At 39.7% G+C, this 25,641-nt stretch overlaps 1 protein-coding gene across 3 annotated transcripts in view; it reads right to left on the bottom strand.

Moving 5' to 3' along the window:
* Positions 1–25,641, bottom strand: part of glra4a (glycine receptor, alpha 4a) — a 45,250-nt gene that overhangs the window by 12,832 nt on the left and 6,777 nt on the right. For 2 of the 3 annotated variants that reach the window (XM_077578740.1, XM_077578741.1), the window contains exons 2-5: positions 6,141–6,268; positions 4,417–4,484; positions 2,856–3,079; positions 954–1,036 (exon numbers count right to left, since the gene is read on the bottom strand). In XM_077578740.1, the coding sequence (XP_077434866.1) occupies positions 954–1,036; positions 2,856–3,079; positions 4,417–4,484; positions 6,141–6,268 (503 nt within the window). The remainder of the gene's footprint in view (positions 1–953; positions 1,037–2,855; positions 3,080–4,416; positions 4,485–6,140; positions 6,269–25,641) is intronic. The other variant, XM_077578738.1, reaches the window with a different exon arrangement.

Genomic DNA, 25,641 nt, shown 5'->3' with positions numbered 1-25,641 from the left:
CACGGAAATAAAAGACACTTTTCATAGCATTTTCCCTGTTTATGTTTGTGTTCGGTATTCTAGTTGAATGATTTTTTTTTCATTAAAAAATTCTATCAATTTTCCACCAATTCAGTCCATTCATAGAACATGACTGTCTTCAAATAAACTAAGTAGCACTAAAGCTAACACAGTATGAGCGAAGTAAACAGCGTTTTTACTTTAAATGTTATAATACAAGTGAAGGATAAAAGCATCTACCCATTTGATATTTGATGTTACATTATGCACAAAATTGGATTTTTTTTTTTTTAAATGACACCTTTGAAATAAATCATATTGTCTCCAGCACAAAGAGGGCAGAACTCGCTTGGAGCAAAACAATACCCTCTTGTTTGTGTGCCATCAGATAAACACACACAAGGCAGAGATAGCAGCGCTAAGCTTGAATTGTTTGTGTGTGTGTTGGGGCAACAAGCTTCTTTTGTCCTTGTGACAAAGGGACGGGTCACTGCCAGGCACAGAGACAGGGGTCATGTTTCATAACAGCCGCACAAAATTAAAGTGTTATTATTTATACGCTGGAAATTGGCTCCAATGGGGCAGATGCTATCTCTTCCGAGGGCAAGGGGAGCCCATTATTTCTCCCATTGACTTTATCAGTGAAACAGAAAATAGCGTTTTAAAGTAGTTTAATAGACCGAATGCAAAGGAGATGCTTTTTCTTGCATCACAAAACCTGCAGAAATAGCCAAGACGCAGGGGATGCAATTAGGAAAAGATCAACCAGTCCTCCATAAATGCATTTATGAATATCACATCAATAACAAAATACATTTATTCTTCAGTGGAGATACAGTGTATCCCCAGTCTCTCCTAATTGGACACTTTAGTATACGAGGCAAAAGAGGGAAAAACGGAGGAAAGCCAGGCAAAAGAGGGCGAGAGGAAAGACGAGAAGAAGACTGACTCACAGCTCTCGAGCTGCATGGTGCACGTCTGAATGTCCATGGGGAAATTCTTCAAGTCCATGGGGCAGGACAGGATGAGAGTCAGCCTGAGATGGAGAAGCAGATTGAAAAGCAGGAGATAGAACTGCAACAGGGGACGGCGGAAGGCACGGAAGAACGCACAGAAATGAGATGTAAGGATCGGAAAATGATCAATCTCGTGCATAAATAGACCTTTTCATCCATTTGTAAGCACACAAAGTGAGTGGCTACCGCTGATCTGAAGTGAAAAGGATGAAAATGATGATGTGCTTTGGCTTGCAACGCCGCATATACCCACAAAAGCTTAGGTTTTTTTTTTTTTTTTTCAAAAGGGAGATAATTAGATGACAGTTAGAAAATGCGAAAGTACTCACTATCCTCTACTTGGGTCTATTTGACCCAACTTTGAGTTAAGAAATGGGTCTTTTAGTGTAAAAACTCATAAATATTGGCCAGATCCTTTACTTGGGTTTAAAAAAATCGGCCATTTTGTATAAAGCAAACTTAATGGGTCAAATTGACCCATGAAGTGGATCGGTCCATTTGTGATCCATAGTTGGGTTACTTTTGACCCAAATGTTTTTTAGAGTGTGGAGCTCTGCAAGGATCAATTCTAGGCCCTTGGACTTTTATTTGTAACATACCATCCTAATGCATTTCAAGTCAACAAAATCACAAGACGTAAACTCGTTAATGCAGTACAGTGTAGTGAAAAGTGTCATGACCTCTACATTGTTGTCAATTAATTTCATTCATGAGTTTTCAAGGCTTATTTTAAATTGATTTATTTCAGTAAGACTGTTCGGCTGCACAGAATAAGGAGGGTTGAACAGTCATGTGGTAATTGTTGTGTAGTTAACTTGTGATTTTTTTTTTTTTAACTGGCACTCAACAAATACTCCATATAAAAAACTAAAACTAAATCCAAAACAAATAAAATAAAATTAGAACAAAGCATTTTAAAGAAAGAAAAAAATTAAACACACTCTAAAAACTATTTAAATTAATTGAATAAAATAAAATAAAAAGTCACAACAAAAATAAAAACTAACTACAATAAATAATCCCAACCCTGGTAGTGTGATGGTGAAAAGATCTTTCCTGCAACAATGGGCTTGTTTGTTAGTGTTTAATCCACCCCAAAAACTGAACGAACCCACATATGGAGCACTTATTGCACTGTGCGTCTCCGCTTATTTGTTGTGGCATCAATACGGCGGGAATGCTGGGAGGAGAGGGAGCAATTTGGGAGTGTGCCGAGAGCAATGTAATTACCTGCCAAGGTGCACTGGCCAGCGGCGACACTATTGCTGCCACTGGTGAAACACTCATTTGACAAAATGTCTCGGACTCAACTACAAATGATTTCATCTCCTCACATTGTTGTTTGTCATCTATTTAGAGCAGGGAAATTCTTTGGTGCCATATGAGAAATCCATCCATTTCCTATAGCGCTAATTAGCGTCACAGTGAGATGCAGGTGGTTTGTGGCGGTGAAAAAGTATAGAACACAATTACAAACACACAATACAATAATTATCTGAATGAAAAATACTTCAAAGCTAGACGTGGCAAATCCAGGCGATCCAGAAATCCAGTGGAAAATCCGGAAAATAAAAACTCTGCCACAGTTTGGCTTTAGCCCCAGGTGCTAGCTAGCTAGCTAGCTCCCTGAGTGCTTGTTTACCTGCTAGGGAGCTAGCTAGCTAGCACGAGGGGCTAAAGCCAAACTGTGGCAGGGTTTTTACTTTCTGAACCTGGATTTGCCATCTCTGTTCAAAGCCATGAATATGAAAGAGTCAAATTAAATACAGTAAGTATGGCAGCGGTGTAGGTTCCATCTGCAAATGCAGAAAAGAGAAAAATTGGATACACTGTATTTACCTGATGCTGTACAGAACGCTGCCATCTTGGAAAATCCTCAGTAGCTTGTTGTCAGTGGTGACCTCGTGGAAGTTGGCGCCCTTCTCGTTGGCAAAAAACAAATCGGGCTTCCAGATGGAGTCCAGCATGGACGGATCCAGATCCAGAGAGTCGTCCGGGTATTCGCTGTACGCCAGACGGGGGTCGTTCCATTTTTGGCGTAGGAACACGTTGAGCCTGTAGTCCTGTATGGTAGGCAGAGGAGTAGTTAGTTAGTTATTACAGTTGATTTAAAAAGTCTACACACACGCGCAAAAGTGTGAGCACCCTCCTGTAACTGGGATTTGGCTGTTTTCAGAATCAACCAATCACATTCAAACTCATTAAATGGGAATCAGCACACTCCGACCACCATTTAAGATAGTTCTGATTAATCCCAAATAAATTTCAGATGTTCGAGTAGGCCTTTCCTCGCATCAAGATCAAAATCTCCCAAACACGAGGAAAACTCAATTCATGTAATAATCGCAAATGACCTCATGGCAATTTCACGAGACAAACAGGAAGTATATGTAAACGTTAGTGAGGATAAACAATATAGATGGATGGATTATTCATAAATGCATACTAATGATAGCCTCCCCTCATCTACAGTATGGACATACAGTCGTCAAGATTTACAACAGAATTCAGATGTGTCTGGGGTTGGTGAAGGACTCTGGTTGGTGGCCTGGTGGGTGGTGTCTGGTCGGTGCTGGATTTCACTTTCCTTTCTTTTCTTTGGTCCTTCCTCGGGTCTTCTGACGGCCTCACGACTCTGGCTGGAAGTGTCGGTTTAGGTGAACGGTATGGGATTTTTTTTCCCCAATAGGTTTTATGTGAACTAATGAATACACACTCACTCGCACGCACACACGCACATACAAAAAAATAAAAAATAAAATAAAATAATAATTAAAAAAAAGGAGAGCAATGATGATGACATGTCAAATCGGTAAAATACTGAGCTCTCCAGAAAAAAAAAAAAAAAAAAAGATTTACAACTGAGATGAGTTATCCATTACGATCTTTACTCAAAATTCGTTAAAACGAAAAAACATTTATTTTGCGCCTTTTTGAAGATGAACTGCTTTGCCAGTGTGTGCAATGATATCAATTGGCATTGTTGTTATGTCTTGACAGTAAGTCCAGGGGTTCTGGCCTCCTGTCAGACTCATTTATAAACAATATCTTCCTCTCTACTGCTGACCTAGCATTTAGATCACTGCGGATGTAAGCCCCAAGGGCAGCCGGTTTACCATGTTAGCCCTTTGCCCCACCCCCCCGCCCCTATTCATTTTCTCAGTGTTTCATTTTAATTGCAGAGTGGACACTTCATTATCCGCACACCAGTGACGCGTTGGTCTCGCAACGTTGCACCGCTATGCTTCAGGAGGCGCAGAAATGAGGCAACCGGCTTTAATTGTTAGAAAGCAAGCAAGCGTTTTTGTCATTTCCAAGAAGCGACTAACAACAATGGTGGTCGGCGATCCCAAATGGATATCAGCAAGATTTAATGAGACGGAGGCAATGTTCCTCTTACCATGGTGGTTTCTGTGATAGAGCCGAAGCTGTTGATGAAAATATTGCAGGTGACGTTCACGGGCGGGCCTGAAGAATAAAGCACAAATTTTGAATTCAAATACAGATCATGATACACTCTAAAAACAGTTGGGTCAAAAGTAACCCAATTATGGCTCAAAAATGGACCGGTCTACTTTATGGGTCAATTTGACTCAATTTTCTGGGTTGTTTTAATACAAAATTATTATTATTATTATTTTTTTTTACAACCCAAGTAAATGATCTGACCCAAATTTCTGGGTTGTTTTATACAAAATAGCCCAATTTTTGACCCAAAGTTGGGTCAAATTGACCCAAGTAGAGGATCTGGTACAACTTTATGGGTTGTTTTATACAAAACTGCCCCCCCCCCCCTTATTTTTTAAAACAACCTAGAAAATTGGGTCAAATTGACCCAAGTAGAGGATCTGACACAATTGCATGGGTTATTTTATACAAAATGACCCTTTATTTTATTTTATTCATTTTTGCGTGTGTGACAAAACAAAAAAAGCAAAAAGTTGGATGAGATCCTCTACTTGGGTCAAATTGACCCAACTTTCTTGTTTTTTTGCACTCAACCTTCTAGTTATATATATATATATATATATATATATATATATATATATATACATATATATACATATATATATATACATATATATATATACATATATATATATATATATATATATATATATATATACATATATATATACATATATATATATATATATATATATATATATATATATATATATATATATATATATATATATATATATATATATATATATATATATATATATATATATTTTTTAATCCTATTTCTGACCCAAAGGTGGGTCAAACTGAACCAAGTAGAGGATCTGGCCCAACTTTGTTGTTTATACAAAATTGCCTCTTTTTTTCCTAACCCAAAAGTGGGTAAAACTGATCCAAGTAGACAATCTGACCTAACTTTCTGGGTTGCTTTACACAAAATGGCCCAATTTTTGACTCAGAAAGTTGGGTCAAATTGACCCAAGTAGAGGATCTGACCGAATTGTATGTGTTGTTTTACACAAAATGACCCTTTCCTTTTTTTATTTTATTATTTTTTTGGTGGGAAAACAAAACATACAAAGCAGAAAGTTCACCCAACATTCTTGTTTTTTTTTGCACCCAACTTTCTGGGTTGTTTTATAGAAAATGACCCCATTTCTGACCCAAAGGTGGGTCAAACTGACTCAAGTAGACAATCTGACCCAACTTTCTGGGTTGCTTTATACAATATGACCCCATTTTGGACCCAATGCTGGGTCAAATTGACCCAAGTAGAGGATCTGTCCATTTTTGACCCATAATTGGGTTATTTATGAGCAAACTGTTTTTAGAGTGTAGTCTTTATAAAGTATAATTGCTTATTTGTGTGAATGGTCGTTTGTCTATATTTTCCAAAGCAAGTAGCAGCTCACCTATGACCCTAACGAGGACATGCTGTATGGAAAATGGATGGATGGATATCACAGATATGCTTTGTGTTGCCTAGTTGATATTGAAGTCTGTCTCTAGGCCTTCAAAGAGCGCATGCTTGATTGTAGTCCACTTTCTGGCCCAACACACATTTGCTCCGCTTTGTTTCTTCATATCTGGGCAATGGACTGCATTTCCCCCCCCCCATGGTGGCTTTCTGGCATGACTGACCTTGGCTCCTTTGCTTACCTTTGAAGTTGGGTCTGATGCGGGCATCATAACCCGATGTTCGTCCCATGAGCTTGTCCAGGAAGTCGGAAGGCGACAGCTGCGGTGTCCTGGCGGGGGGCTTTATCTCCTCCTTACAGGAGCTCAGCCTGACAGGTTGAAGGAACAAAGACAAAAAGGAGGAGATGGGGTGTTAATTGAGATGATGTAAATTGGCTCTACAGCCATCTCTGTTCTGGTTCACCTTGAAAGTGTTTTAAAAACTTTCGTTGTTGGGAACCCAACTCATCCAAGCACACCTTTATGGGGCTCGCTTTGTGCATTAGGAAAACAAAATGTCTTCCCCAAACTGTTTCCGCACAGTTGGAAACACACAATTGTTTAAAATGTTTTGCCATGAGGTGGAATTGATATTTTTCAGAATTTAGGGGACAATACCTGATTATTCTTAATGGTTAATCACTTGATGAAGAGCAGCGTCCTAACATTTAAAGATGAAGCGAAAGTCTTTCAACCGAAATGTCCTCAAAAAGTCAAAATCATTGTTTTATATATATATATATATATATATATATATATATATAAGTATTTTAAAATGTTCTACACTATCAGCTAGCTAATTATCCAATAAGGTGAATTAATAAAAAAAAATCATGAAATGATCAAGTATATTTAAATTTACCAATTTAGGGGGAAATGCCAAATGGTACAAGAAATATTACAGGGCACTTGATAATGTAAATGCTCCGTGGGCCAAATAAAAAAACGGAAGGGGCCATTTGTGGCCCGCACACAACACTAAGCCCAGTTTAGATAATAACCATTGAACCAGAAGTGGAAACCATAGGAAAGCAAGTCTGGCATTTCAGTCCAATATTAGCAATACAAATATTTTTCTGCATCCTGTTTCCTCTTCCTCTTCCTTAGGTGTTGTCTTCAAAGCGTCAGTAAACATTGCCTGTACAGTTAATAACAGTTTTATGAGCCGGGAATAATGAATTCACTTGACATGATTTCCTCTGGGAAAACTGTTTGGCAATTAGCACAACTTGAAAGTCAACCAGTTTCACAGCACAAACTGTGCTCCCTTGAGAAACAAATAATACGCTGCTATTGTAAGTAAGCAAAAAAAGAGACTTCCTCTCAGTAAAACAAAATGAAAGTCATCTTCTTCCTGGCCTCTGCTTGTTGTTTTTGTGTCTCACAAGTCATTCACAAAAGAAATGACAAGAAAAGTTTGCAACCGCAGTATTTACCAGATAAGCTAACAGTTAGCCTAGCAGCTTCTTCTATTTCTTCCACAACTACAGATTACTCCCCCTATGTCGCATTTCTTCACCCCTGCTTTATTCCATATTTTGAAGTTATAATTTTAAAAGGGTTTGGCAGTACACGAGCTAGTCCGAATTTAGCGCTTAGTGAAACGTGCGGCAACATTCCTGGTCTACTGGAATAGATGCAGCGTAATTAGAGAGCAAGAGGAAGAGGCGGATACGTTGCACGATCTATTTGTAGGTGTTGCTTCTCTGTGTGTGTTAATGTAGCAGTTGTTTGAAGGTTACATTTATGCTAACCTTCATTAGCCCGTTTAAGGTCTTTTCCATTGTATGTTAGCGGTAAGCTTGCAGACTTTAATCAGACAAAATTAGATGATTTAGTTGAGCATTTTGGTGTTTTAATACACACATTTGAATTCCCTTTATATTTTATTTAGGGAACTAAGTACTCACGTGCAGACTCGCTTGTTTACAATGTTCACTCGTTGTCTACAATATGTTTAAAAGTGTGTTTTAATAAGTTTAAATGTGTTAAAAGTGTGTGGAAGAGGTTCGATTATCAAATGTGTTTTTTGGTATAGTCTTTCTACATCGCAGATTTTTGTGTGTTGGTCGGGAATGTATCCCCAGCAAACTACCCTTTCTTCTTGACTTCTTCTTTTTTTTTGTATCAGCACCATACTGCCTCCTATAGGCCAATCTTGAGACTACAACAAATATGTTTAATTGTGCAGTGTGCTTTGCTGGTAATCTCAACTACATCACTCACTATAAGAGCAGGAAAGCACACACGCGGCCAATATTTCCTCGTAAAAATCAGTTCAGATATTAAAAACTGGTTTATGTGTATTTAGACTCACATACTGGTAGCAGCTCCAGGACACTCTGAAGAGAGTTTGTTTTGGGAGGAATTTGGAGAGCCATCAGCTAATAACGCACTATAAGCCTCTGGGGGGAGTCGCCTTTGCGAAAAAATAATGCTTCCACTCTCTGGACCAATTAGGCTGAAACTTTCTTGCATTGTTACTCATGCTGAATGTTTTATGAGCAGCTCCTCACACACACCAGGATTCATCGAAAGCATTTTCCATGAGTGGCTTTGGGCTTTAATGAGTGCTGTCATCCATGCGGATTTAGGCTGTTTTCACACTAAAAACTCTGTCGTCACTTTTAATCGAACACTAGCGTCCATCAGGTCCTCCTCGATGACGTTCATCGTTCTATTTGATCCGATCCATCTGGCAAAATGTTTAAATGGTGACAAAACTACGAGTAGTAAACGTGAGAGAAATATTAGGAAGTTACCAACCATGTTTTTAGTACGCATGTGTGTGATTTGCATATCGTTATGCAGACATCACTGAATGAATGAATGGAGGATAATTTGCTCGTAATTTGCTGTCCGGTTATACGATCGATAGATCAGCAATCGTGCGGGGAGGGTCTAATCTTCGTTAACTCGATCTTAAGGGACCCACAGGAACCAAATTACCTCAAAGCTGAAAAGTTCGTGCAGTCGTACAAATGGGAATTCAAGCAATAAAATGTTGTATTAAACAAACAAACAAAAAGCCGAATAAAACTTAAGAATTGTCATGCATGACAATAAGTGGCTTAAAAAAAATTTTTTTTTAGGTCTTTTTGTGAGGTCGGTTGGGATCTATCACTATCATGGATGATGTCATTTTATTATGCCAGACCTCAGTTAACTCAGGAGAGCTCATTTGAGAAAAACTTTTTTCGAAATGTACTTGTCATGGCATACTTTTTTTAATTTAAAATTTTAGATGATATTACAAAGTTTTTATGCCACTGAAATTCAAAGATTCTATATCTTTTGCTGATAATATTTCTATTGGTGGAGCTTGGTCACATGACGTGTAATCAGGAAGTGCAAGCCAGAAGGACACAAGGGTCTCGCTGCAGACGCTGGGCGAGTGGAGCTTCACCGGAAACACGTGACTTTAAGCTTTTTTTAAGCAAATAAACAACTTTTTGAACTAACTATTTAGTTAATTAGAACAAAACAGTATACAAAACATTTAGAAAATTTGAATTTAAAGAATGTATACAACGCGTTGCCTCTGAACAAAGCCTGACGTACAGATGGATTTAACATAGTCGAGCTTTGTTTGTTTGTTTATTAATTTATTTATTTACTAAGAAAAATGAAAGTTTTGAAAGGGCATTGAGGAGGGTTGCCTTGTTGGTATTTGATCATTTGAAGAATTTATTGTCTGATTAATCCTCTTTTTTGTTTTGTTTTCTTTTCCTTTTGTCTTGTTCGAATGCACGCTTCTATGTCATGTTTTGTGCTCAGTTTGCAATTATCATGTTCTATGGAGAAAGACTTGGATGCTGGTTTTTGGATTAATAAGGGGGGTGGGGGGGTTGAGTTGGTTAATTTTGTCTAAAAATGTCAAATTGTTTGTGTATTATAACACTATATCGCCACTAGGTGTTATCCTCAAATTTTTTTCAATTGCATGTGACGCGTTATTCGTTTGTTTACACCTAAACAAATAGTTAGGAGTACTTAAGTGTGAGTTATTCCTAAGTTTTCAAATACTTGCATTCGAGCCCTAAGTTTTTAAATGCTTGAATTGGCAATTTAAAATGGAAAGGTGCTGCCTGCAGAGTACAGAATGATGTAAAGTACTTCTTCACCACCCACCTCAACTGCCGAGGCTAGCGCTTTTGTTATTTAATATTTCCATCACAACATCAATCAGATTCCATCCACCTTATTTCATTGTTGAGACACACGATGTAGTGCAATTACGCTACGTTGCATCCGCCATTCGGTGACGAAAGCGCCCACAGCCCACTTAGTTAAAACAGAGAAATACGCTCAAAAATACAAATAATACTACTTTAAGTTATTTTGAGTTAAGATTATGGTTATGTTTAGTGTTATAGTTATGTTTAGGCTCAGTAAAAAAAAAAAAATGGAGGTCACGTGTTTCCGGTAGAGCTCTACTCACTCATGGTCTGCAGCTAGACTCTTCTCCAGAAGGAAAATGTAGCATTTGCCAGCAGCATTGTTCTTAAACAGAATTCTTTCCTCTTCTAGCTTCTTTCAATTTTAATGAGTATAAGAGTTGACTTTGACATCTTTAGGTTGATTTATCTTCGTAAATATTTCAAAGCTTTGTCAAGTTAGCTGCGTTTTGTTAGCCCAGCATGTCAACGTAGACATAACGAACCTCTAATTCTAATTGGGTGGACTTAATTTATTTCCAGTTTTACAAAATCTACAATGAGCACAAATGGATCATACACATAAATATTTAAAAGTACAGAAACCCTGAAAAAAAAGTATTTAAATAGTGCATATCTCTTTTGTCTTTCTTACATTCTGCTCCAACTTTCCATCACTTTCCCTCGTAGAAACATTCAGTAGTCAACGCGAAGATACACAGAAAGGGGATTGATGGTTAGCCCGGTGGAGTTGCAGGAAGACATTGATTACAGACGCTCTCTTGGCTTGTGCCAACACAAAGCTATAAAGTAGATCCACTTTGGTCGGGAGTGCAATTTTTCTCTTGACGGGCGGCCACAAAGCTGCACAAACAAATGACTGTGACCATAAAGACCCGAGTTTTCACTTAAACGTATTGATGGGACAACAAGGAGCCCCAGATGGAAGATTGAGTTCATCCCAAACAAAGACAATTGTGTCTTGAATCTAAATTTCAAGTCAAACTTGTCCTTAACCCTAAAGAACCCAAGAACCTTTTTCTTCTTTGGAAAATTATGAATTATACATTAAATGACTGCTATAAATTCACTGAACACCAAAATATATGTTTTTTCAATTTATTCCCTAATTTAGGATTAGGGCGAAATTTGACCCTTTGTCATTTAGGGGTATCATTTCGAAAAATCAGAACAACAAAAACTGTCAGTAAACTATTTAGAATTTAAGAAAATAATCAATCAAATACACAGCTACATTGAACAATATAATTTTTTTTGTTTTATTTGTTGCATTTTAGCCATCTTGTCACCACCACTCTGGCTCATGTAAGTGCAATATTCATCCACTAGAGGGCCCCATGCAGGGGTCAGAAGTGGCACTTTGGACTTTTGAAGTTAAATTTGTAAAAAAAAAAAAAAGGTCTGTGTTATTTGAGTAGCAGAATTTATAGGGGCCAAATTTGACCCCGTGGGTTCTCCAGGGTTAAGTGTGCAACGGCAACTTTCTGTTTTGCTCCTACTTGATTTAAATGCAATGCTTTGTGGTCACGTGACACACGTCCCCGAAACAGAAGCTCCTTCACATGAACGAGGACTTAAACGGTCTGCAATGGCGAGAAAGCAGCATGCGTCTTGCTCGCTTTACACAAAAAGTACTGATGAGTGACGGCTCTATTTGTTGCGGTCTGTTCACATTACCAGTGCCTTGCATTGGGTACCTCGGCATTCAGTGTAGACTTACTTGACTTAATCCTCCTCTTAAGACCACCACTATCACATCGCAGTTATCGAAAGGTTCGAAACCATCAACACTATACAAAAGCGCAGAGAAAAAAATGTAAAGCAAAAATATATCATACACATCAAAGATGATGGTTATTAAATTTTACTCGTTGCAGTGGGCTTTAACAAGTTTTGCCAATTAGTGGAGGAAAAAATGCTGAAGTCATCAAATTTAAATCTGGCAGGTTAAAGCAGGGGTCATGTACCGCTTACGTAATGATTAATGCAAATGACTCCCGGTTTGATAGATACTTCTTAAATAACAAACTTGCTCAAATAACTAGACAAAGTGTCATTTCTGCAGAAATTGCGTGGGAATGCTGAAAAGCGGAATGCTATTAGCTGAATGCTAAGATTCGAATGTATGTGCTTATGAAGCAGATTGAAACTAAACTACTAAAATGTGGTCCAAGCGGGGTTTCTCTAAGCATTGAACTAACTTGACTTGTTTGAAATCACGGCTAATGGAGTAATTATTTTGAAATGTATCATCTGATGCTGAAAGCTAGCATACATTTAATAATTTCAGTGAAAATATAATGCATTTCTTGATATGGTAGTCAGTTGGTATACATGTATATCGCTTAGCATAACGGCAATTATCAACACTGATGTATTGCTATTAAGTTACATTGGCCAACGGGCAGTTTATATAGCAGCACAGAGGCTGAAATCTGATTGGACCAAAACATTTAACGATCACATTTACATACTTTAAGTAAAAAAAAAAAAGTAGGTCAGTCCTTGGAAAAATATTGTTTGTAATTTTACATAATAATCAGTGGGGATGCCGACAATGAAGCCTCCGTTGAGGAGCCTCAGATTAGGCAGTGAGCGATCAAAGTTGCCATCTAATCAGATGGGGCATCCATAAGCCCATAAAGTGAACATATTCTCCTAATTGCCTTTTCATTAACGAGGCTGCTGATCGGGAAAGCACATCGTCGAGCAGCGCGGCGGCTCCCTAGTAGAAAGCGTTCTGAGCCATTAGACGGCCACGCGCGTACGTGCTAACTTTTAGTGCTATTAGCGTAATGGAGACACAGAAAATTAGACTTTCCATGTTGGAACACATTGCTCCAGTTTGCTGCTCGCCAAATTGGCCTTGACTTCTACATCATAGGGAGGGTCAACTTTCCGCCACAGCACAAGAATTGACTTGCAGGCTTTATTTACACATCCAAGTGCAGCATGTTTTATGGCTACGCCGTAATGTTTCATTATTTTGGTTTCAATGATTCGTGCAGCCCCTCTCTTCACGCTGACGCTGTACGTAATGACCTATTAGCTTCTGGTGCCTCCTCCGAGATCAATAGGCTCAATGGAGAAAGGGATTTGAAATACGATGCAATTTAGCCACACTCGTTTGTCTTCACAGACAATCACCACTGACACAAACTCTGCTTCTTTGGACAGAACAAAACCTTCTTATTCATAGACAACGAGGGAAGCTTGTTCACAAGTCACTATGATGAACCCAAAGTTCAAACAAACAACCCGAGATTAACTCATTCACTCCCAGCTATTTTCACTGAAGCAACCCCCTTCGCTCCCAGCTGTTTTGCTGGATTTTGCCTGATTTTGCAAGGCCCACAGAATATTGTGTTCTATTACTATAAAAACACGGAAGCTACCAAAATAAAGATTAGAGTCTCTTCTTTTAGCAGGAAAGTGTCTGTTTTTGTTTTGCAGCAATTAGCATTAGAATACAGCTAAGTTTCCTCTTTATTCACAAACCTGGGAAAAAGAGCTTGTTGCAACATGGCCCTTGTTGATCTCTTATACTCTGCCGCCACCTGCTAGCCGTTTTTTTGTAATAACTACCATTGCTTAAAGTGAACTCTTCAGGTCAGAAGCTGCTTCAAAGCCTTATGTATGCTCTAGCATATAAAACATATAAATATGTTTTTGGGAATGTAAGACAAAGTATTAAAAAACAAATTTGTACGTTTTTGGGTTTGAATGAGTTAAAGTTATCAAAGTCAGCTGGGATAGACTCCACCTTCTTGTGACCCTGACCGGGATATGCTAAAATGGATCAATGGAATGATAATCCCAAATGAACCTCAAATCCTGCTATGGGGTAGATGCCACGGACTTCCGACTTCCGGGTTTCACACATCAGCGTCGTTTCCGGCCACCGATGGCCGTGTTCCAACACTCGCAGGGCGTCTCAACTCTCTGAAATGCTTCGGACATCTGAGACAGACACACCACACCTGTCGACGGGAACGCGCAACCGAGGGGCACAAAGGCGGAAGCGCAAGAACTGGTGGCAAACAGGAAACGGAAACAAAGCGGATATGTGAAAACCAGGAAGTCGGAAGTCCGTGGCATCTACCCCATAGCAGGATTTGAGGTTAATTTGGGATTATCATTCCATTGATCCATTTTAGCATATCCCGGACAGGGTCACAAGAAGGTGGACTTTAACACATTCAAACCCCAAAACGTATGAATTTGTTTTTTAATACTTTGTCCTGCATTCCCAAAAACGTATTTATATGTTTTATATGCTAGAGCATACATAAGGCTTTGATGCAGCTACTGACCTGAAGAGGTCTCCTCCGTGGCATATACCCCATAAAGTAGTCAATTAATGTGGCATTTTATCAATCTTGCGTTTGTATTCACTAGGCTATGATGACTAGCTAGCAACATGTGTTTGAAGCTACTTTCTCCAGTACATGATCTATGTGTCCCGGTATTCTGATTAATATTGCTATGCATCATATTATTATACACAAAATAAACAATCATTTTTAATGAATATCATCTGGTAAATTCAGTCAAAATGCCAGTGATAGATCAAATCAAATGTAAAACAAAAAACTGAAGGGTAGTTTTACAGGTTGCTCTAAGGACAAATCATTTAACAGGAAGAACTTTACAAGACACTTTACTGACACAAGCTTACTGAGCAGACTTTGTTGCTGTTGTTTTTTTTTTAAATGGGATGATTTTATATCTCTATATATTTTTGAGCCAAACCCCCGTATACGATCAATGATACGGATACGTACGTGTTCAATTTTTGTTTTGCTTGAAGTATATTGTTCGCTTTCATGAAGTGGAAAGACTATCTCTAAAAAGAGTGAGCCGTGACTTCTGGACAAATGGGAGCTGCTGGCAGTGATTTAGATGTCTGGAAGCAGTCAAGGAAAATGACAGGTGAAGGAAAATGATAGCGATTTAAGTTGAAAGAATAGAATAGAGGAAGAAAGAGTGGGAGGATTAAGTACTTTGAGCAGTGGCACGGGAGATATTCTCGATGGATAAAACAGTGTTTACTGGGCTCGCTGTTAGTCCTCCATCTGTGAATCATTTCTATTGTTCTGCTTATCAATTTTGATCTTTTTGTTTTGTTGCAGAAGCTAATTAGTTGAAGCTGGAGCTAATAGAAAATGACGCAAGTATCTCTTGTCAAAGCTTATTAAGCCGCCTCCATGCAAAGCCCAGAGTTTAATGATTTCGATCAATCCACGCTAACCCAGAGTAAATTGCAAGTCCGTGCCAGGCATACTAATACATATGTGAGGATATATGTCAGTCTTGCGGGAGCTTGACATCCGCCCGGCGCAAGTGATGTTTCCGGGGCTCGGTAACGAGAAGGGTGCAATGCGAGCCAAGCCCGACGACAGGATTTATGGCCTCAATGGCTTGTTTCTTACTCTGAACGCCGACTGCCACCTCAGGCTTTTCCGGCGCGGCCCTAACTGATCTGCCTGGTGACTTCAGAGATGTATTTGTGCAAAAGGCAATATCCGTCTCTTGGTGATTTAATGCTTTTACCCGCCGGGCCACTAAACACCGCATGCTTAGAACTATCCGAAAACGACGACGTCTTGACTCGTTGTTACAAAACAATCTCACGGGGGAAAGAGTTGTTCCAATTACAAATCCTTCTCTTGGAGATCATCTCTGAGACTGCGTTGATAGCCCGTAGCTAAAGATGAGGCGATTAATTTCGGGTTTGAGTCAAGATAAATCTCTTCCCACTTGACGAACAAAGACAGTATATTGACAAATGTTTTCACCAGTTACACCAGTGAGAAAGCTTCCATTCTTCTGGGAAGACATTCGAGGGAAAATAAGGGGTCAAGACCAAACCCTAAATAGACTAAGTGCAATTTCTGCAAAAATTGCTTGGGAATGCTGAAAGCTGAATGCTAAGTTGAATGCATTACAAAGTGTTGATTGTAGTTGAAAGATAAGTGAATAAAAATAACACCGGAACCGAAATCTGTCAAGGGTGGGATTCGAACTACCGCCTCCTGTTCACCGGACAAAGCTCCGCTGCACTAGCTGAAGAGTGAAGTTGTTGATAAGAAACTCACACAAACTCTATAATGGATGCATGGTCATAGATAACTTTCCATGAAAACGCAGTCAGTTATGGGCATCGCGACATTTGACCCCAAAGCACTCTGAACAACATGCCATCAAACATCCATTAGAACTAAAAATAGGACGAGAAATGTCAGTACTTTGGAGGTTTACTATTCACCCGTAAGCAATGTTTGCGATACACTTGTAGACAGGCCAACAGGAGATGAATCTTGCATAAGGCTTCCTCAGACAAAGTGATCCTCCAGATGTCTCAACAAGCCTCTCTGTATTCAGACCACATTTCACCCCCGCCCAACATCCGATATCAGCACGGACTGCCTCCTGTCAGTCTGAGCCACAAAGAGATTGTAAGACTTCTAAAAAAACGGGAAGGAGGGGCTTGGCTGACGGCGAAGGACGGCTATCCTGTACCAGCGGAGGGGCAGTTTATTTTCTCATGTTTTTGAAAAAGCTTGAACGTAATCAACCGTATTTGTTCTTGGGCCACGCCCCCAAAACCCAGCACATCTAGATCGATATCATTTGACCCGAGCCTACAGCTTATCTCTGCTTGCAACTGCACGTTCAGTTATGGAAACTTGCTGGTGCCCGCCTGCGTATATATCAGTTCTTGCTGCTGATATGAATCTTGTATGCGCACAGTTGTGATCCCAAGACGCTGTTCAAAGCAAGATGTCAACTCTCATTACTTTGCGGGTAATCCAAGTGCACTTGAGAGCTCAAACGTCTTCCACGTTTAATTCAGTTTAATACGGTATTTGCGCAAGAAAGAAACTGCTGTCAGATCCGTAAAGTTTGTCATAGAACTGAACCTGTTCAATGGGATTGAGTATGAGCTAAAGTTCTATAATTCAAATTATTATGAACACTTTTCTTAGAAAATATTATTAGGGACATCCTTGCATTTTCCTACCCAGCCATATTAAAATAAATCTAGCCTGGACAAATCCACAATATAACCTGTATTGTAGAGGTAATAATGCAACAACTTAAGAGGTAGCCAAGGTGATTGCGTGCTAAAATGAAGCAATATGGAAAGTGTTCTTCAGTCTGCATCCAGATGAGTTTCTGCTTGGGAATTTTCTGGACATAAAAAGACGGACGGCAGAGGAAGGTCTCCACGTGTTCTGCTATGCATCCACCCCGCCGCATCAATCCCCCCACCACTACCATCATTTTCTCATTTGAAAGCCGTTGGGAAATCTCTCCCGCTGGCTGAAGAGAAGTAGATTACGCTCAATGTACAGCGAACATGTAATTAGAATCAGTAGACTGCTTGACTGCGATGATTAATGCCCTCTTTTGCGACATGCAGCAACATCGATGTGGACGGAGATGTCCGCTTCCATCAGTCTCAGCGTGAATCAAATCCTCTGACAGCATGCGTGCTGGTCTCTCTTTCCCACTAACCGGTTTCCAGCTGCCACAATCTTGTATGTCGATTAGCCACATGCTAACCTTAAGCTACTTATGGGATGATGTTTTCCCTTCTTAATTTGGCATTATCCTTCGGTTGGCCTTCCTCTGCCCTGACCTCCCATTAATTGCTTGTGGTTGTAGCTTATGGAGGAGTAAGGTTATCGATGGCATTCTAGTTTTAACCATGGGGGGGGGGGGGGGGGTTGGGGGCGCACATTGTAGGTTTGAGAGGTCAAAGGGTCAACGGTTTCAGTCCCGAGGGCAGCACCTCTGTCCAGTGCAACAAATATGTATTAGGTTGGAGGGTTTGTAGGCGTTTTACTCGTATCTTGCATCAATCCATAAGCATGGAAGTTTGGTTAAGTGCCAACTAACGAACTTCAAGGTTGTTCACACTTTTGATTCTTTGGCTCAGACCAAATAGTATGGTGTGTTTTGCAGTAGTCCTCCAACAATAACGACAATATTGGTCGTTTTACCAAAATACGACCAAGTGTTACATATTTTAGTTTAGCGAACTCTTTTGGCCATAACAAAAAAATACAAAACTGAAATAGCTCAGTCAGATAAACACTCGTCTTCCGACCAAACGGACTGGGTTCAAGACTTACTTTTGGATTTTAGCGCTATTTAACATGGCCGATAGAGGTAGTGTTGAGAGTCTTCTGCCCAGATTTAGTTATAACTGTTAACTGGGGGGGTTCAAGATAGTATAAGAATGCTGTGAGTCCGCTGTAACTACACACTTGCGAGAGGAACTGCAGCCATTTGTCTGTAAACTTGCTTGTGTCCAGAATATTCTGTAAAATAAATCCTTCGAAGGACCTGTTCACCGATCTCCGGTCTGTATTCAGAAAATCAACATTCTCTCTACCCGAACAACAACGGACACGCGGAAGACAAAGATAGTCTTCTAACAGTAGCTACACTAAAATATGTAACACTTGGTCGTAGTAAGGCACCTTTTCAAAACGACCCATGTGGTCATATTTATTGGAGGACTGTCTCGGTAGACGCCATCAGACCAAAAATTGCCCATTGAAAAGCTAACCTGTCAAGTGTGCCAGCCTTTGATTGACTGGTGATTGTTAATGGGTCGTTGAGGAGAGGAAACGTTACAGAAAATGAATGGATGGATGCTGCCTAGGAGCTAAGGAGTCACACAGACAACAGCTGATGCATTCCACATGACACACTTTTTAACCTTGACCCCTCAAGTTGGAGCAAAGATGCTGGCTGATCTACAAGAAGGCGATCAAACAGCCGAGTTGAGTATCCATCATCTATTTTAATGTGGAAGATCCAAATCCACATATTATCCTCGGCGAATGTTTGTGTGTTACTATTTTCGTAAATCCAGAGACATGAGACACGGCATTTCAATGAAAGTGGATTGAAGGGCTGTATTGTTCCAAGTTGAAAAGGAAATGTCAAATTACCTAACCAGCTCATTTCGTTTCGTTACAGACGATATTATTGCAGAAGAAATACAAGACAGGCGAACAAAAGCAACTGACGTGAGTGAAAACATTAACTCCCTGGTGAAAGGGATCATTGATTTAGTGCTGTTCAGCAGAAGAATGCCTTTAACTATTTCAGGCATCATACTGGGAGAGGAACATGAACGTTCTGTACATCTTTTCCCGTAGATAATCAATTTAAGCAGCAGACATCAACAACAAGAACATTTCGAGAAAGTAAGTTTGCAAAACACAAGTTGTAAAAGTTATTTCAGGGAAGTTTCCAGGCGTTACTCCTAACAAAAACACAACTACAGAGACCAAGTCATGCAAAATTAACCTCAACCTGATCTATACCAACTGCCTCTCGCAAAATGAGAGCAGCTGGTCCACTTTAAGCTTCTACTCGGCCTTGAAGATCATTTATTTTGAGGCAATTACTGTCCATCTCGCACTGTACTGGTAAATTAGCCAAAACAACGCTAACTTTTGAAGTGCTCACGCTAAGTTTTAGACTCTACTTAAGTACTGTAGATGTCAGTAACGTAAGCTTAAAGAGGACATTTACACTTTCCACCCTCTGTGGACTTGGAATGCTAATGCTAAAAACAACGCTAACAATAAAACAATGAGCTTCTTGTCTCAGTTGTAGTTAGATTGATTGATTTGAACGCAATAATAAGTGGCAATGGAGAAAAAGCCTTCAGATTGAACTTCTCGCGGCATACAAAGCGCCAAGTCTGCCTTCGTGAGTGAAAATACAACCTATGCTGTCTTTACAGTGGCTCGCCTGCATTTTATGATTCACTTTTGTAGATTTGGGACCTAACTACAGTGACCAGAGTGCATTTCATTCTGTTCCACTTTACTGCAGGTCCTGTCTTGGTGTCTCGTTTTTGTTTTTTAGTCCAGTGAGCAAGCCAATTGTTTAGGCCATGTGTCTGTCAATCACACAGTTGCCAGTTATTCATACAATAAACAAATTAAAAAGGAATTTAACTGTTCAATTTCTTCCTTCTTCCTATTTACTTTCACATTCAGGTCTGCGTTCTCATTTTCATTCGCATCTAATCGCTGGCAGATATGTTTTTGTCATACCGGAACTAGAAGTACTTCCTGCTTCCGTGTCTAAGAATCATGGGAAATGTAGTCGTACAAGCCTAATGCTGCAGTCGCCTGTCAGAGCCAATGCAAGCTGAGATTTTCTGGTGACGTATTTCCAATTTTACAATGCCGGACCAGTGCGAAATAAACAGCCCAGCCAGCTTCCGATAGCTGCCGGAACAGAGCAAAAAATGTTAGATAATGGTGAGTGCGTCGACTCATTTACAGCTGTTGAACTCTCAACCAAGATAGCATTTAGCATTAGCTATAAGTAATAGCACAACCCGATTGACTAGCTATTAAATTTGTTATAAATAGTTCATGGTGAAATAATAATAATAATTCTTGATTCTTGGGGTATTTTGACAAAAATTGTTATTGAGACGATTGGGAGCTATTTTAAATGCTGAGCGAAAAAGCAATTTAGTCAGTAACCCGCATTTCAAACAGTTATTGGTTCATCATAACAAATTAAGGCAATACACCCAACAGTCGAAACAGTAAAAACAATGCTATCACTGTCTTCCGCGCGTATAGCCAAAGTGATGGAAAACTTGCTTGGAGTTTGGCACATCATTGTTGGTGCAGAAAATCCAAACAATGCATTTCATTGTAACGGTGCATTTTTTACATAATGCTGCATGGCAAAAAAACGTCACTTCTGCTGTCATGGATCTTAAAGCCACAGTTGAGACATCTGTGAGCTTTCCTTACCACTGAGGCAAGTCCAAGTGACAAGTCCTTGAAACAGCTCAATTTTCTTTGAGCACTTTTTTTTTCCCCCCGGGGTGATGTCTTTCTCAAGAGCCCCTCGAGGGGCCGGACCCGCATTGCATGTCTTGCAGTTTTTCTGGAAAACAAAAGGCCGATGGCTGCATAAATCCTTGAGCCCGTTCAGGGGAGAAAAAAAAAAAAAAGCAAGACCAGCAGGCTTTAACCCGCAATCCTGTTTGACATACAGTGTTGCACTTTCTTTCTGTGAAGTGGATTCAATTACACTGGAATGATTTAATTCCAGCTCCTGCTTGAATTGGAATATTTGGTGATGTAATTTGTCTCTCAAATCTGATATACTTCCATCTATTATGAAGTTTCTACCTACGGAAACAATGATATCCTTACATTTGGGAACAGCAGCTTTTCACAGCTCCTAGTTCTTCCGTGCGGGAAATAAAAGGCTTGTTTCCATTTTTATATAATTACACTTTAATACTGTGCCCCACCTGTCAAGGACAACCAGTCATCTCACTAATGTGTGGAGAAAAGACTCTGCCAGAAAACTGGAGGTCGGAGCACAGGGGATTTATGGAAGTAGATGATCTTCAGAGTTTAATCCTTGAAACAACTTTGGGCTGTGTATAAAAAGGCTGTCGCCAAAAATACGGAGGACAAACACAACAAATGCTCTCGTGTTGTCCAGTAAAGGTTAAGAGACTTCCCTTCTAAGTGGTTTGACGATAGACTGCGCAATAGCGACCTGTTGGAGCGTCACAGAGATGAACATTTTATTGCCTAAAGACTTTTTATTGTCATCCCAGTGCAAAGGAGGTTATATTTTACCAGCTTTTGGAGGTTATGACAACAGGGAATATTTGTGTTCCAGACCGGAACGACAACAGCGACAAAGTGCATCAGTTGTCCTTCTCTCTATAGGATTTTTTAGGATCTACATCATTTTCGATAATGATGATGAGGGATCTTGAGACATTTTTTTAACCTCAAAGGAAGCAATTTGTCATTCAAGAAGTATATGATGGAAGCCGATGTGGGCGTGAACACAGCTGACTAGGTTAATGGCTAATAGAAGCAGCTGCTCTCATTCCCCTTAAATTCAGTGTGCGAGAGGCGCACAGTCTTTGACATGGCGCAATCGTTTTTAACGAACTGCAAGCAGACCTTCACGGGAAAATGAAGCAAACTTGGCCATGGCAATCACAGACCAGTTAAAAATATTTTTACAGGGCTGACAAATTTAAAGCATTTGAAGATTCATTTATATTATGTAAATCATTACAAAAATTAACTCAGTTAACTGAGTTTTATTTACTTCCTGTTACAGCCTATAACCTACAGCCGAACTTAGCCACTAGCGCTAAGACGGACAAACGCGGACCCGAGGTAGTTTTTCTTTCAGTATTACTTGCTTGTTATTCACCATTTAGAATGGATGGATTTTGTGACATTAACTGAAACAAAATGGAGTGCAGTATTGACAGAAAATGGTAGAAAGAGTTTTTTTCTGGTGATAATGAGAAAAGAGTATCAACTGGTTTGGTGCTTATATTGTGGCAGAACACAATATTCGGTGGGTTTTGAAACAGCAAAATGTCTGGCAATATGGAGGACTATGCTTTGAAAATGGCTTGCAATTGTTAATTTTCCCAATTAATTGATCAAGGGAACGTAGTAGAACGCTCATCCCGACACAAAACGATGCTTACTTGTATGGCTCTATTTTCATGTGCAAATGTGTAAAAAACAGGCAAAGTTGCGTTTACCGTGTTTCGGAATCTGTATGTTTTCTATTATACACCCTTGGCGCACCTGGCAATTTGGTGACAGAAAGTAGACTAGACTTTTAGATCAGATAAAAGCAGGTCAAAATTGTGGTGCAGGTGGTGTAACGTGATTTTGGTGGATTTGGACTGAATGTATTTTTTTTTTTTTATTGTACAAAAGGCTGCTAAAAGAGTGCAATACTGGCACCTTTAACACATTTGGTCCCAAAAACGTATACATATGTTCTATTTGAAATGTTGCAAGTGTCCCAATGACACATTTATACGTTTTTTTTATATGTTTTGTTATGCTAGAGCATACAGAAGGCTTTGATGCAGCCTCTCAACTGCAGAGAACGGGTGAATAAATGAATGTAATTACAAAAACGGCCAGCAGGTGGCAGCACAGTATAAGAGATCAACCAGAGCCATGTTGAAAACAAGCTGATTTCCCCACAATTTAAAGCAGATTTGTGAATAATGATGAAACTTAGCTATATTCTAATGCTAATTGCTGCAAAACGGAAACACACCTTGACGGAAACAAATACACTTTTTTTTTTCCTGATGAAAGAAGAGACTCTTATCTTTGTTTTGGTAGCTTCCATGTTTTTATGGCAATAGAACACAATATTCTGCGGGCCTTGCAAAATCAGTCAAAATGCAGTAAAGTATCTGTGAGCGAAGGGGTTTGCTTCAGTGAAAATGGCTGGCAGTGAATGAGTTAAGGGGGTGGGGCTTAAAGCTCCGGTCCACATTGTAGTAAATTAATGGAGCTGATAAATTAGCAGTATATTATTATTATTACATTTAAGAGCACATGGACTTCACAGTAGCCAACTTTACATCATCCTCAAGTGGAGATCATCTTGTAGTTCCCTTTAAACTTTAAACGGCATGGCTCAGTGGTTGAGTGGTCGTCTCCCATCCGCGAGGTTGTGGGTTCGATCCTCACCCCTGGTGACCATGTCTAAGTGTCCTTGAGCAAGACACTGAACCTCAATTTGCTCCCAATGGACCTGCCAGCGCTAAATGAATGGATGATTTTTTATGAATTATACATTAAATGACTGCTATAAATTCACTGAACACCAAAATATATGTTTTTTCAATTTTAACCCTTTATTCTCTAATTTAGGATTAGGGCGAAATTTGACCCTTTTGGGATTTAGGGGTATCATATTTCGAAAAATCTGAATAACAAAAACTGCCAGTAAACTATTTAGAATTTGAGAAAATAATCAATCAAATACACAGCTACATTGAACAATATAATTTTTTTGTTTTATTTGTTGCATTTTAGAACTGGATTTTGAATGTACAAACACACTTTGGCCAATGGAAACAAGAACACAGGGACAAAATCACTGCTGGGAAAAAAAAAGAAGGTCTTTGTTATTTGAGTAGCAGAATTTATAGGGGCCAAATTTGACCCCGTGGGTTCTCCAGGGTTTTAAGTTGGATTTAAATCAGATTTAGTTTGGGTTAGATGAAAGTTGCTATTTAAAGTTTTTGAGTGACCTGCTCAGTCTTGGTGTCTTGGAAAAGAACGTATTGTAGAAAAAAAACTATCCACTTTTCCCACCATACATCAAGAGTTCTGTTTTACTGGGGCCAGATGTTCCTCTCACTGTAAGTGAAGTTTAATTGGGCCGAACTGCTTGGTCAGACATAATGACATAATGGAGGACTCCATCATGCGTCCCCTCTTCATTGTCCTAATTGCAGCCGGCACAAAAAGAGCGACAGCACTAAAACGTGGGAGCCAAAGTGCGGCTCTTGTCCATAAGTGGACATTTCGACCTGAGAGAGGTGCGCAAATTGCATCGCATTACCATATTGTGTCATCTGCGCCGAGGCTCGCATTGCATTGCTGTTTGATCGTTATCTAGCATGTCAACACAATGTCACCTTGGGTGCCGGTAAACATTCAGTGAAGTGTCATAAAATTTAAAAAAAAAAAAAAGACACTTATCGTTTTAGCCAATGACGAAGGAGCAATTGGACAACCGGATAAACTATTACGCCACTGTATTGACTTGCTGTTGCTTTCACGTTTGTGTATTAATATTTGATCTAATCAGTCTAGTTTCTTGGCATCAATGTGGCGTCATTTCACGCACTTACACTTCCAGCAGCTCCTGCAGGTGAAATGTTTACTCGTAAGATGACTCACGTGTGATACACTTCGGCACGCATTTATTATTCATGGGCTTATTTTTTTCATTCCAGCCGGTGGCGGAGACATGTCAGGAGCTCGTGGTTTAGAGCGAGCGGGAGGGGACGTCGGCCATTTCTCTCCCAATGTGGCGTTTATTAGAAGGAGAGTATTTAAAGGGGAAGTCAACCCCCCCCCCCCCCAAAATCTTGACAGTAATATGTTTTGTGTGACCTCACTAGTCTAAACATGACATTCTGATTAATACGAGTCATGAAGCAAAATCGAGCCGTTTTTTTTATCCATCTCAGGGGGCGGCCATTTTGCCAACTGCTGTCGAGTGACGATGACATCACACTTGCTCAGGGCTCAGGTAGCGACCAATCACAGCTCAGCTTCAGAAAACAGGTGAGCCGTGATTGAGCAACATTGATGCCATCTTGCCAAGTGACAAAATGGCCGCCCCCTGAGTGTATTTTATTATTGTCAAGAAATGTTTCAGGTTGACTTCCACTTTAAGTATGGAAAAGAAACAGTTAAAGGCTGTCTATATGTGGTCCATTTTGTTGTCCGTCCATTTTCTAAGTACTTCCTCACAGTCCTCATTAGGTTTGCGGATGAGTTGGAGCGGAACCCAGCTCCGAAAATAACCCAATTTTGGTCAAAAATCGGACCAATTTGACCCCATTTCTAGGTTAACGCTCAGTCAAATTGACTTAAGTAACAGTTCAATTTTGGACCAGAATTGGGTTATTTTGACCAACAACCTTGACC

This window comes from Vanacampus margaritifer, chromosome 10, assembly GCF_051991255.1.
Source record: "Vanacampus margaritifer isolate UIUO_Vmar chromosome 10, RoL_Vmar_1.0, whole genome shotgun sequence".
NCBI lineage: Eukaryota > Metazoa > Chordata > Actinopteri > Syngnathiformes > Syngnathidae > Vanacampus > Vanacampus margaritifer.
The sequence above is the reverse complement of the archived record's forward strand: the minus strand, read 5'-3'. Positions and strand labels throughout refer to the sequence as shown.